We start from the raw sequence: 15,324 nt of genomic DNA, 5'->3' as shown, positions 1-15,324 counted from the left end.
GTAGTCCGATCTCGAGTTTCGTGTTGAGTTCCATTTTTGTAGACGTGTTGGGGTGTTGAAGTTTTATTGATTTTTATGGGAATTTACTTACTTTTTATGTCTAAAACTGAATTTTCGCTTCTTCTGACTATATACTTGGATTCAGTGACTCTAACTAATTACATAAAGAAATTCAAAATGGCGGAACCAATATAGCAGGCCTAAAATGACAAATTTAAAAATATTTTTTTTTAATTTGATCGACATTTTTAATTTTTTAAGGGGAAAGTCTGGTCAAACCACGGGTTTTTTCTAAAGAAGAAAATTTTAACAAAAAAAATGAATTTATATATAAATATACATGGAGTCCACAAAAATCGTCTTAAACATAAATCCCAAGAATTTTTGGTTAAAATTTTTTTTTGACTTCACATTCGTAATCAGCGACCTGGAAAACCCTCAAGTAACAAGTTTTAAGAAAACCCGAAAAAATTTTTTAACATCCATATTTTCAGGTCCGCTAATTTGGTTTCGCCATTTTGAATTTTTTCATATATTCACGTTTTATATAATTAAAATCACTGAACCAACACGTCTGTGAAAAAAAACCAGAAAGTCGAATCTGTAACTTCACTTTCACTTCACTCTCAATTCAGTGTCACTTTAATTTTACGTCACTTTAACTTCACTTTCATTTTACTCACAATTCACAGTCACCGTCACTTTATTTTTATTAAATCTAACTTATCTTCAAAATTAAAAAAAATTACTTACCTTTGATATTTTAAGAAAATTTGAAATGTAAATAAATTTAAATTGAAGAAAAATAAAGTGCCAGTGAAAGTGAAGTGAAAACGAAATGAAAGTAAAGTAAGAGTGCAGTGAAAGTGAATTAAAAATAAAGTGAAGGTGAACTGAAAGTGAAATTGAAAGTGAAATTGAAAGTGAAATTGAAAGTGAAATTGAAAGTGATAGTGAAAGTGAAGTTACAGTTTCTGTTTAGATACATCATAAGAAAAAGAACTTACCATATGTCAGTCTTCGCAATTGAAATATATTTTTTTGTGCCGATTTTATTAAATACTTGTTACAGTGTAAAAAATGTTATTTGAAATTTTACTATAAACTGGCAGCGATATGCAATATTTGAGTTGCCTAATTTTTTAAAAACCAAAACGGTAGGACCGTTTTTTTAAAAAGTGAAAGATCTAAAATAAGAAATCAAGAAATTTCATAATCTATAAATGCTATAAACATTGTTAGTACATGTGCGTTTCTGAACAGGGTGTAAACTTTCTTTCTTATTAACAATTTACATGATTTCATCAGAAAATATAATAAATTACTAAAAAAGTACGCTATTTTTAAAAAGTTGATTTAAAAATCTATAATCAGGTACTACTAAAGTTTATAGTACGTATTAAAAGATTGTAGTTTTCATGTCGATCAGAATTATTTGTAGTGAAAATGATGTAGAAAAGTATTTCTTTTTGCTGGTCTTTATTTAAAGAATTTTAACTTTCAAGCTTTCGTCTTTCAATGAAAGAACTCTTCAGGTTATTTATAGTACATAGGTTATGAAATTTCTTTACTTTTTTTAAGTTTTAAACTTTTCGCTAAGTCCTCCAGTTTTTGTCATTACATGTAAAAGAATGAAATTTGCAAATGCGAATAAGTATAAAATTCGAGTCTAAATGAAATTACTTTTGAAAATTAACATAAAGTTTAACAGATTAGAACTGGAAAAAGGACTTTCATTGTTTAATAAAACAATTTAAAAAGAAATAATAGGTAATTGTAATAATAAAATCATGAAAAAAGTCGATAATATTTTACTTGTATAGAACGATATCGAAGTGAGCTTAAGGAACATTTATTTCTCATTTCTTTTCCGGTTAGGATTATTATAAGATATTAATAACCAGACAATAGACTAAATCTCAACCGTCCCTTATAAATTTGGCACGTTAACAACGACGCCCAACGGTCTCGAAGTTTAAAAATTTGATGCCAACTCTCTTATACGTAATCTTTATTTTTTCTCAAATTGTTGTATTTGTAAATTGTTGTAAAAAAATTTCCCCTATCTTTTTCAAATTGAAAAAAATTTCCCCGTATTCTACTTTAATAGTAATAATACTTATCACTTTTGGCAATGTTTATATGAATTTTTTACTCATGTTTTTTTTCTCGTCTGGGCTCGGCTAGTTATGAGCTACAGGCCGCTTTTGAGATTGGCAGTTGGTTTTTCTTTTGTTTTTTTTTTAAAGCGAATAACGTTTTCCTTCACGATATACAGATTAATCTCATCTACGTGTGTATTAAATCGTATGTACCGCTTTGTAAATATATATTGGATGAGTGTAAATGTGAAAATGAGTCTCTTCTTTTTTTTGCGTAAACATTGTTATATTAATATTATTATTTTTTTATTACAAAATCGGCAGTTCGGATTTCGACGTCTCGCCGCTCGACTCTAGCCTTACGTATGAAACCAGATTTACAAAAATACGGTTCGCGGTTTTTGGCACTTTAGTCTCTCCGCTTCTAAGCGTTTTGGCTCTCCTGACTTGAATTTTGGCATCGGGGTTCGTTTTATTTTTTTTTTCTTCCCTATTGGCAGATTATCCCACGCACTTTGTTTTGGCCACTTGAGGCAACAACAATTGAAAGAAAAGTGGCACGAGAATTGATATTTCTCACAAAAGTGCCGGAAAAAAATTGTTTCCTTCAGAACATTTTTTTTTTTTTTGACAAAAAAAGTGGAAGTGACGCGTATTGCTTTTAATTTGCGATTTATTTGTCGTTGTTCACACGCTGTATTTTAAGGAACTTGAAAAAATTTTTTTTTTACACCTTGTTCAGCGTATGTCCGTATAAGAAACAACGACTATAAATAAGGCCGATACCTCCAATCGTAGTGATCGCAGTTGTGCGCATTGAGCGCAAAATTGTCAGCTAGTCCTCTTCGGGACCCATGTTCATCAACAGCATCTTCTTTTTTGCGATCTTACTGTACTTTATATCAATCGGCTTTGTATGATCGTAGAGGCACGGTGCCTGTAGAATAATTAATGCTGTTCCAATGATACAGGCTAACGTGAAGATCCACAGAAAGATTCTGTCAAGGACCATAGCGACGTACTTCCAATCTTCCACGACCTGAAATAATGAAAAGAAAATGTAAACAAATAAAGAAAATACTCAACATCATCAATTAAGAGAAAAGAATAAGAGACAAAAAAATTAAGTGTTTTTTTGTACATTTTTTACATACATTGAAAAGTAATATAAAAAAGCGAGCAAGTTTAATTCAAACTTCTCGAGAGGCAAACAAAGCCTATGCTTTAAAAATGCGAGTTTACTTGAGTATTTTCGAGTTCTCGAATGACTTCGAGTATTAGAGTAAATTCGAATACTCGTCGTACATGTTGTAATTACAATAAGGGGACTTTTTGCTTTTAAATGAGTTAAATTTTACTAATAAATAGTACAAAATTCAACAATTTTATTGCTACATTTGATTTAATTTGACCCGATATCAGCTATCGTATCCAGTACTCGAATGTTCTCGAGTGTCATCGAGTATTTTTACTCTAAACTCTAGTTCCCTCTAGTTTTTAATCGAAAAAACTACCCTTAAATGTACAAATTCAAAGTTTAGAGTAAAAAAATAAAATATTCTTTGAATATTCTGAAATATTACTTCGAAATATTGCAGAAATATTTTTTTAAATGTTTCTTAAATATTCTATTGCAATGTTTTGCATAATTGGTTTAGGAAATATTCCAATAAAAATTTTAGGAACATCGGAATAAATTTTACATTTCAATTAATTGCGTAGAAAGAAAAAAAATATTTATATTCAGTTAAAAGGTTAACAAGGAGAGACGACAGAGGAGACCGTGAATCAGTCTTAAATATGGTTTCTTTCGGGATCTATTGTACGCAGATTAATTTGCATCATTGTAAAGGCGCTTCGGCGATTTTAGCCAAGAGCAGGGACCGCTTCTAAAACGAAACTAAATAGAAATTACTTTCGTTTAAGTGTTTGAGTTGACACGAAACTAAATTAACAAAGTGACTTTAGTTTCAAGTCAACACGAAACTAAATTAACAAACTGAGTAAATGGTCAAACTTACGTAAGTTACGTAACCAGAATAACTTACGCAATTAATCAAAATTACGTAAGTTACGTAACCTTCATAAATAGTAGAATTTACTCAACCACCGCAAATAATCACTATTTACGTAAGTTACGTAACTTACGCAAAATGGTCAAAATTACTTCATTTGCACAATTAGTCAAACTTACGTAAGTTACGTAACTTACGTAAAATGGTCAAATTTACTTCATTTGTATAAATAATCAAACTTACGTAAGTTTGATTAATTGCGTAAGTTATTCTAGTTTCGTAACTTACGTGAGTTTGATTAATTGCGTAAGTTATTCTAGTTACGTAACTTCCTTTAATTATGAAAATTACTATAGTTACGTAATTTACTCTGGTTACATAACTTACATTAATTACTTACGTTGCTCTAGTTACGTAAGTCAGGGGAAACAATTTTTCTATGATTGACACTAAATAATTATGTTTTTCAATCTTTTGTTTTGAGTCGTCACGAAACTAAATCTAATTTGTTAATTTAGTTTCGGTTCGACACGAAACTAAACTCAGTTTGTTAATTTAGTTTCGTGTCGACTTGAAGCTAAAGTCACTTTGTTAATTTAGTTTCGTGTCAACTCAAACACTAAAACGAAACTAAACTTTCGAGACGGTCCCTTGCCAAGAGCTTGACAAAGATGCAGACAGCTTTAGTCTTTATTCAAGAACCTTGAGTTTACATGGGTAGAATAGCTCTCCACCGCCATTTAGTTCTCTAATGGCGGTGGAGAGCTAGTAAGTTCACCACATGAAGCAGTTCCAAGGGCTTGTCTGATATATAAAGGTCTAGCCGCTATTGGAATTAAGTATTGGAATTAACTACTAGGCACTTAGCTGCTGTTAAGGCTAAGTATTCTGAAAGGAACGGAAATAAAAGGGATATTGTAGTAGCTTCCACTTATTTTCCGGGATCGGGGGCTGAACCCGCACCACCTAAAGAGGTGGAAAGTTTGGTAGATTACTGCCAACGGCAGAGTATGGGTCGTATGGGGTAGCACTGATATTAAAGACAGAGATAGAAGACTTTTAGATTTTTTGATAGATACGAATTTAGAAATTTTAAATCAGGGTATTGAGCCAATTTTCGTTTCTGTTAATAGAAAGGAAGTGTTGAATATTACGATCTGTTCCAAGTCTGTGTGGGATGATGTGAGGGACAGGAAGGTTTCTGATGAGGATTCCCCTTTGGACCACAAACTTATTACATTCAGAATGGAATCAAAAGATCAGGAACATAGATGGGGACGGAATCCCAGGAGTACTAATTAAGCTTCATATATTGAGGATCTCATAGGTGACTTCCCTACCTCTTACGGAACGCATGACGAGTTGGAACTTGCAGAGGAATATCTGCGAGATTCAATTATCCGCTCCTTTGAAAGAAGCTGTGTAGCCAAAAAGTTGGACTTCAACAGGGTTAATAAATGGTGGAATTCCTGTTTGGAAGGACATAGGCAAACAGTTGGAAAGCTTTATAATAAAACTAAGAAACGTAAGAATCAGCAAGTATGGGATGCATATCATGCTGCCCGTATTTCTTATAAGAAAGAGGTAAAGAAGGCACGGGGTATCAGCTGGAGGAGTTTTTGCGGGGAAATCGAAAGAGTACCAGAAGAAATAAGACTCCATAAGGTACTACCTAGAGACCCAATGGCCAAACTAACTAACTTTAAGTTACCTAATAGGCAATTTGCCAAAGATAAATGGTAGTGTCTAAAGTATCTAATAGAAGTAAACTTCCCGGATTTTAGAGAAAGATTGGAGCATGACTATGGCGTGGAACCCAGAAAGGCCCACGGAAATCAGGAACACTGGAAACCAGTGTTCCAGTGTTGTGACTCTGGAAGGGATAGATTATGCAATAGGCTCTTTCGAACCATTCAACTTCGTTTATATTAAAAGCCTTTGAGAAACTGGTGGATAATTTTATCAGATAGAAATGTCTAAATCCTCTACATCCGGGACAACATGCTTATAGAGCAGGTTTCTCAGTTGAAACAGCCCTTCATTCTGCAGTAGGTAGGATAGAGGGACAAATTAGCAGTGGTGGTTATGCCGTTGGTACCTTTCTTGATATTGAAGGTAGCAAAGTTATCTGTAGGGCAGCTAAAAAGCAGTGCGTGCAATAGGGTCATCGCGGGACTAAGACCTAATATGGTCAACTGGCTCTATCAGATGATTTTAAAACCTAGGTTTCTTCACGCGGTGGTTGTTTGGTGGTCTAGGGCTCAACTTATAACGGTTAAAGAGAATCTGGACCAACTGTAAGCAATGGTGTTTAGAGGTATTACGGGGGCTATGAGGACTACGCCAACAAATTAGGTATTAAACACACCAAGCTTCCACGTTCAATTCTATCAATTTCAGAACAAAGTATGGTGTAGGATAGAATGATTCTGAGTGTGAAATTTAAACCCCGCTTTAAGATCATTCTTCCTTCCAAAATGGACTGGAAGAAGGGTTTTCCTCTTGAGCACGAAGTCTGGTATACAGACGGCACCAAGATAGACTGCGGATCAGACTTCAAAATTTATCGAAAAACTATCTGTATAAAGTGGCTGAGTCACTGGGAAATATGCCACGGTTTAGCAGGCAGAGGTCTGTGCGATTTTAACTTGCGCCCAAATGTCCATTTAAAAAGGAACAACGGGTAAAAGGATTAGTATTTGTGTGAATAGTCAGGCAGTCTTATGAGCTCTGAAAAATCCAACAATATAATCGAAACTTATCTGGGAGTTCCGTAGCATACTAGTTGAGTTGGGTTCGGTAAATAAACTTTCATTGATGTGGGTATCGGGTCACTCGGGAATCAAGGGTAATGAAAGGGTAGACGTCTTGGTAAAAACCGGTTTCTAGACGGTATTTATAGGTCCTAAATCAGCAGTGGCAATAATGCCGTGCTTGGTTACAGGATCCATAGAAAAATGGGGTCAAAAGGAGCATGAAAAGTATTGGGCGGGAAGGCAAGCGAACACTGTTGGGGCTGGAACTCAACAGCTAATAAAAAAGTTCGGTATTTGAGTGTTTTATATTTCTTTATTCTGTTACATGAATTATTCATTAAAGGTCCATCGTAATGAGACTGCTTTAAAATATCAACTGGTTTATTATTATTTGCATTCTCAAAAGACTGCATTTCAGAACTTCTGTTTGCCACTTGTTGTAGAGGTTTGTTCTTTTCTCTAAGTCTCTTCTGCAATGTTATCATATAATTTTCAAATCTAAAAGCATGAAAGACATCTAGAAGACCAAATTTTTTAACATCATCTCAAAGATCGAGTAAACTGTACAAATTATATGACATAAATTCTTTTCCAAACAGGGTCTCAAATGTTTGGATGAAGTATTATATTAATTATTGGGCATAATCAATGTTTTCTTGAATTTTGGTATAAACTGGACTGCACAAAATTGTTACCACAACATAAAGAGCTATAAAATTGTCGTAGAAACCTTGATTTTTAAAAACATTTTTTTGGGACAGAGTATATAGACGAAGAAGTACGAGCAGTGTGTCGAGTCAAATCAGTTGCATTTCTGTTTTTTAACCAATATATCTGAACTTGACATCGCAAACTCCAACGAGGATAAGGACAAATGCATTAAAAGAAAAGGAGGACAAAAGAAAAAGAAGGAGGAGGTGAATCCTCTCAATCTGTCTGCTGGTAAGATCGACAAAGCGTCGAATACAAACCAAGGCAGAAAAGCACCAAGGCTACAATGATTGTCAAGGTAGCTAATAGAATTAGTTTTTCTGATGTCTTGGGAAAGATTAAAAGAGAGTCTGAACCTGATGTCAGCCAGAAAAGACTAGCAGGAGCAAGACCTACGAAAAAAGGGGACCTTCTTATCAAAATAAAAGGATCACAAGGCGTGTTCAATCAGAAAAAGATGTATGGTCGTTAGGTGCAATAGGTGCCTTGGATACGGCCACATAGGAAGGAGTTGTAAGGCGGTAGACAAATCGGCTGCGTGCTTCAGGCGCAGCAAGGCCGGTCATATGTGACAGGCCTAATATTATCTTATCTTCTTGCAAAAGAAGACAAACCTGCTTCTTATGCAAAGAAAAGTGCGGCAACAAAGTTGACGTCAACCATATCGCAGGCATCGGTGGATGCGGAGTATTCAGGTCGGACCTTGAGGAAGCCAAAAGGATTCTCGCTAGAACGAGAAATAAATAGGCCAGAACAAGAGCGGCACAGTAGGGTTGCGCGAACAACAAAATGAGGTTGGCTCCACGCGCATGGCCCAAAAACATACGAATATTTAAATCACGATATTTCTGTAAAAACAAATGTCAGAAAATTAACAAATATGCCATTCGAAAACTTATAATATTTTACGTTGAATAACATACAACTGGCAATTTTAATAAATAAAACTTGTATAGATGTCATTCTTTAAGTCTCAACTTTAATTTAAGACCAAAAAACTTAAAAAATCTTATTCGGTTAGCGAGATATCATTATATATGTCAGAGTATGTTTTTGGCCAAATGCATTGAAATAGTCAATTTTGTACTTTGTACTTTGTATTTTGTTAATTTTCTGACATTTTCTATTACAGAAAAATCGTGATTTAAAGATTCGTATGTTTTTGGGCCATGCGCGTGAGACCGTACCGATAATTTCCGAAGGTAGTGTACGTATTTTTTATAACATAATTTAGACTTATTTTTACATTCGGCACGTAAACGGAAAAAAATGAAATAATAAAAAGGAGAATTTTTACGCTTATGCTTAATATGAGCAGCTTTCTTGAGTGAAACTAGACGTTTAAGATCATTCTAAACCATGAGGAATAGGTAGTCACCATAAAAGTTTTAATAGGTACAAATATATTAAAAGCATTATAAACTATATCGTAAAATATGGTAACTGCATCCTCAATATTAGCAACGTTCAGAATAGTGTTCCACTTTATGTCAAGAGGGAATAAGTGCAACTAAGCTAAATTAGCTCGATTAAAATCATATTTACAGTGAGGCTCTCCAATGTTATTTTTAATTCCAAATAAAGTATTGTTAATAATAGAAGAAATATAAGGAAGGTGGTAGGCATCAACAGGAAGGATATGATTTGAAGCTAATTCCAGTTTCAAATCCAAAAAAATCCAAAATGAAGTTCGATTAGGAACGCTATTTCGGTGTTTTTGACAATTTGGGCCACGACTGGCCCGTGGAATCCATTTGGAACGCCTTGGTAGTGAAGTGATTCAAAGCAATTGTGGACGATTAAAGACATTTTTATAAATAATCGTAATGTATTGGTGCAACACGATTTAGAAACACGATTAACAATAATAGAGAAAGTTATTAATGTTTGTAATTATAACTAATTGATTTTTTCTATAAGGGTAATAAAGGACTAATAAAGGACTGGAGTACAAGGTTTTTCCCTTCGTCACATTATAATTATTTTTTGATAAATGAAAAATTCTAAAATACATAATATTTTCTGAAAAGTGCTTTCCAAGTAGCGGCGCCCTATGCGACCGCACAGATGCGCACTTCCCTAAGGCCAAAACTTTTATCACAATTGAAATAAATAAAAAAGATCTTAAAACTTCTTACTAATTTGTTAATTTTTAATAGTTTTTTATGTAATGTATTGTGACAGACGACACTGCCAAAAAAAACTTGTTTGTGATATCACGTTGCAGGAGGAGGGGGACACCATATTTGTGACGAAGTGTGACATGCGTTGGGGAAGGAAGGGGGGGAATGAAAATGATAAAAAAACGCGTGACGTATTATTTGCATGACTCCTTAGATACTGTTAGTGATAAAAAAATTCTAAAATTTTCCAAATGTTTTGTTGCTAAAATTAAAAAAATAATAATGAAAAAATAAATAAATAAAGCATTAATAAATTAATAATATTTAAAAGTGTGAGCACTTTATTAAATGAAAGGAAATAAAATAAGAAAAGTGAAAATCTCCAGATATTTTTTTCTTTTCATTTCTTAAAAGAGGAGAAGGGAAGTAGAATTGAATTAAGATATCCACACATGCACCCACAGAGAAATGTACAATGCTGCTCTGACTGGAGTAAGTAATTTCATATGGACGGTTATATGTTTAATATATAAAAGTATCTATATACTAGAATGGGGAAAACCGCATCCTTTAGAATTTACGAGAGAGCGTCTAACGATGCGAAATTCCATATATATATATATGACTCATATTTTTTCCGACTACATACGAGAGCCGGTGGGATCAATATCGCGCCATATGGAATGAAATTCTCTTCATGGAACACTTTTTGTCATGGAACACTGAATCAGGCGAATTTCTCTTGACCGGAACACGATTAGTTATGAATCTTTTTATTCTTTCACAAACTTTTATCATTAAATTATTATTTAACTTTTCACTATGTTGTCACCTTCTATGCAACCTAAAAATTTCTATGGTATTATTTATTAACCAAGTTAAATTAATAACGGTTTCTAATCATTGTAATTATGATCTCTGGTTTGATTCAACAAATCCAAGCTTTGTAAAAACAACCCCGCAAGGAGTTTCTACATCAACTTTCTTTGCATCAACACGAACAAAACTCACTATCAAAACGATGCACCTCATTTTGACTTCACTTTATTTTCACTTTACTTTCATATCACCTCACTTCCAGTTAATTTTACCCGACTTTTACTTCTCAAGTAAAAGTGAAGTGAAAATGAGGTGAAGTGAATGTGAAGTATGGTAAAGTGAATGTGCGTTGAAGTTATAGAACAGCTCCCCTGATTAAACTCTGTCGAGAACTTTCAGATTGGATATGACCGCGTCCGCAAATAGTGGTGTACATCAATCTAGAATATCTTCTATTAAGGTGAGATAAGCGAGAAGTACGATGTTAGAGGAAGTACCCCAGGTTGCTATAGATATAATCCTAAGAAGATTGAGGTCTCTAGTGGCATTATCCACGATTACGCGGATATGACTTTCATATGCATGCTGTGGTCTCTGAAGAAGACACATCCAGTCCTAATGTCTTCAGCCAGTCAACCAAGATTTTGGAGTTGACTCTATTCAAAATATTTCAATAAAAGATGTTAAAAGTGCTGATCAGTCAATCCTGCAACGCTTCTTGCGGAAACCGTATTGATGATAAGGAATAAGAGAATGGAGACAAATTGTTATTGCTATAAAACTTTTGTGTGTAAATGAAAGGAATGTCTTTACGTAGGAGATCGTTTCGGAATTTTAAAATGTTAGGAGATTGTGTGTCAGTGGAAATGTTTGTAAATAGTTGACACAATTCTAAAACGATCTCTTACGTAAAAATATTCCTCCCACCAACATTCCAGCTAACATGGCTGAAGAATTAGTGGTCCTAAGGACCGAACCGAATCCAGGGCAACCTGTTCGACAAAATATCGAAATTCAGACCAATCAAGCTCCTTTCAACGGTACTTGGGGCACGAAGATGAAATTTTTTTTAGGTCTGATGTCGGCTGATAAAGGAACGGGTAAGTGATCAGAAGAAAAAACATCTAAAATGACAGTAGTGGAAGATTTCTGTAAAATGGACGATAAACAGAGAACATCAATTAGTAAATTAGGTGAAAGTAAAATGTTATTTAATGTCCAAAAGGCAGGTTCAAATCGTGTTGCTGTTAATTAATACATAAATATGATTTGAATATAATAAAATTGAATAAGTTTTGAAAGTATAAATTATTGAAACGTTAAAATCCAAAATACACTACCGTCGGGAATTATAGGTACGGCTACACGCACGACCCAAAAACATACCAATCTTTAAATCACGATTTATTAGTAAATACAAATGTCAGAAAATTAACAAATATACTATTCAAAAGATTATTAAGTTCTATGATTAATGATACATAAGTGAAAATTTTAATAATGTACACTAAGAGACCTTTGGGACTGTAGCGGAACAACGTATGTTAATTTTCTGACATTTGTATTTACTAAAGAATCGTGATTTGAAGATTGGTATGTTTTTGGGCCGTGCGTGTCCAGCCGTACCGATAATTCCTTATGGTAGTGTATGAAATCAACGCACAATTTTAATTAAGAAGCTGCAAAAAACAGTCTCCAATTCAGTTGAAGGAAACATCTTCCTACATTTTGTTATCATTGGAAAGATTTGTAGGAGGATTTCCAATAATTGTAGGGATGTTGCCAGGATTAGAGGATGTGTTGGTAAGTTGTTATTTTAAACCTTATATTAGACCTTTCTCCGCATAACATTAGCACTAAACTGTTACCCGAAACACTTGAAAACATCATCACGATTCATAGGAGAACTCTGAATACAAAGGAAATATCAGAACTTGTCGAATTTGTCTTCTCGGGCGTTACCATCTCTGATTCGACCCTCATTTCAAGAGCTACCTTTAAACTCACACTATGCGTACCCCCTCCCAAGCGCTGTCACAAGTGTCAACGCTTCAGACACATTAAAGAACAATGTAGATACATTGTATATACTACTTTACATACATACTACTTTACATGCGAATTTTGTGGAGGCCCCCACATGCAGGAGGACTGCAATAAGCGTAATCACCCTCCTCATTCCTTTAACTGATCCGGGAAACATGCTATCTCCGCTCGTGTTTGTTCTTTTTATAAATTTGAATTTCTTGTCATGAGGCATAGAATTGAAGGAAATATCGGTTATCAGGAAGTGAAAAACCTCCTACTGAATAAAGGCATTACTACACCGGGATATGAGATTGTTTGGAAGAATAACATAAGCCACATAAATATGGACAAAACTACCCCTCTTGATGAAGAAGGTCCTCCCACACCATCACCTATCGACAATTCTTCAAGTCAGTCACAACTTACCAACACATCCTCTAATCCTGGGAACATCCCTACTATTGGAAATCCTCCTTCAGATCTTTCCAGTAATAACAAAATGTAGGAAGATGTCGCCTCGAACTGAATATTTGTGTTTCGCAGCTTTTTAATTGTAATTGTGCGTTGTCTTAATATTTTGGATTTTAGCGTATCAACAATTAATAATTTCAAAACTAATTCAATTTTGTTATATTCAAATCATATTTATTTATATATTAACAGCATCACAATTTTAACCTGCCTTTTGCACATTTAATAACATATTCCCACCCTTCATTGAATGTTTGTTCTGGTCTGCAATATCAGGCAATTTTAAATTACTTACCCCTTGCCACATTCCCCATACATCTTATGTATTTTCCCAACAATACAGATCTCTAAACAAATCTTTTACACTTTTATTATGGAATGCGAGAATTATTATCCCCAAGAGACCTGAACTTGAAACGCTGCTACGGATCTACAACCCAAATATCGCCTGCATAACAGAAACACGCTTCCTTCTACTTTAAAATTCCAAACTTTATCACCGTCAGACAGTATCGACCTGTAGGTGGAAGAGTGGGTGTTATGCTTATGATACTCATACGCAGGGAAATTGCTTTTCTTAACTACACAACTCTTCAACTGACAAATCTCCAAATTGTTCTTGTATCCATCATCGTTCCTATCCTATATGGTAAAACACAGATTTCTTGCTTGTACTCTCCCCAGGAGGGTACATTCCCCGTGGCGCTTGGGAAAACATCTTTGACTCCCTTCCATTTGTCACTTTGTAGTTACTTACTTTCTCTCTATCCAAGAATCTATATATGCTTTAAATACTACCTTGCTCACGAAATATCAGGATGACAATGAATCAGGTAGTAACCTTGACCTCATGCTCTGCTCATCGTCCATTTTAGACTGTTGTCTGTAAAACCACTACTTCATTTGGGATGCTTTTTCTTCTGATCACTTACCCGTCCTTTTATCGACCGACATCAGACTTAAAAAAATTTAATCTTCATGCCCTATGTACCGTTTAAAGTTAATTGGTCTGAATTTCGATCTTTTATCGAAAAGTTTGCCCTGGATTCGGTTCGGTCCTTCGTTCATGAAAGGAATGTTGGCGGGAGTAATGTATTTACGTAGGAGATCGTTTCGGTATTTTGTTAACTGTTCACAAACATTTTCATTGACACACAATCTCCTAACATCTTCAAATTCCGAAAAACGGTCTCCCACATTAAGACATTCCTCCCACAAACATTCCTTTCATTAACACAAAAATTTCATAGCAATACCAATTTTTCTACCTTTACTAAGTGTAGAATTCAAAGCCGCCATTCTTTCATATATACCTAAAACCTCCCCTGGACTTGACAGTATTACACATGAATTTCTTTCTACTTTATTCAGACAAATGCCTTGCACTCTTCTTTTCCCAACTTATAGCTTCAGACACGTGTAACTTTGCATCCCCAACCGGGCGGCAAGGGCTATCGTCCAATAGCACTCACCTCTCTGTTCTCTAAAATCTTCGGGATACTCATTCAATTCAGACTGGAGCATGATGTTGAATGACGTGGACTTATCCCTAGTCATCAATACGGTTTCCGCAGAAAGCGTTGCAGTATTGATTCCGTGGCGTCGTTTGTTGTGGACATTTATAATATATTTTCAAAAGCTCAGAGTATACTCTAATCCTGGGAACATCCCTACTATTGGAAATCCTCCTACAAATCTTTCCAGTAATAACAAAATGTAGGAAGATGTCACCTCGAACTGAATATTTGTGTTTCGCAGCTTTTTAATTGCAATTGTGCGTTGTTTTAATATTTTGGATTTTAGCGTATTAACAATTAATAATTTCAAAACTAATTCAATTTTGTTATATTCAAATCATATTTATTTATATATTAACAGCATCACAATTTTAACCTGCCTTTTGCATATTTAATAACATATTCCCACCCTTCATTGAATGTTTGTTCTGGTCTGCAATATCAAGCAATTTTAAGAGAGTATACTCTAGCTATCTCCACTGACTTAAATGGCATTCTAAACATTTTACCTCCAGACATGAAGATCACCATGTACGTTGACTACCTGCTTCTGTATACTACGATACGTATAAAAAAGATGAGGTTATTTCAAATAGAGTCAACTTCACACTCCAAGAACTGGTTGACGGGATGAAAACATTGGGGCTTGATTTGTCTCCTTTAGAGACCACAGCCTGCGTATTCACCAGATAAAATGTTTCAAATATCTTCATAACAACATTTCGGGCATGCCCATCGAATGCAAAAAACCATGTAGGACCTGCGAGTACTCTTTGATAGAC

At 34.5% G+C, this 15,324-nt stretch overlaps 1 protein-coding gene across 1 annotated transcript in view; it reads right to left on the bottom strand.

The window, feature by feature from the left end:
* Positions 1-957: 957 nt before the first annotated feature.
* The window catches only part of LOC122507329 (acetylcholine receptor subunit alpha-like 1), a 169,738-nt gene continuing 155,371 nt past the window's right edge, over positions 958-15,324 (bottom strand). The window contains exon 7 of the mRNA XM_043619991.1: positions 958-3,141. Coding sequence (XP_043475926.1) covers positions 2,938-3,141 — 204 coding nt within the window. The 3' untranslated portion in view covers positions 958-2,937. The remainder of the gene's footprint in view (positions 3,142-15,324) is intronic.

Source organism: Leptopilina heterotoma, unplaced genomic scaffold, assembly GCF_015476425.1.
Source record: "Leptopilina heterotoma isolate Lh14 unplaced genomic scaffold, ASM1547642v1 Lhet_46, whole genome shotgun sequence".
Classification (NCBI taxonomy): domain Eukaryota; kingdom Metazoa; phylum Arthropoda; class Insecta; order Hymenoptera; family Figitidae; genus Leptopilina; species Leptopilina heterotoma.
The sequence above is the reverse complement of the archived record's forward strand: the minus strand, read 5'-3'. Positions and strand labels throughout refer to the sequence as shown.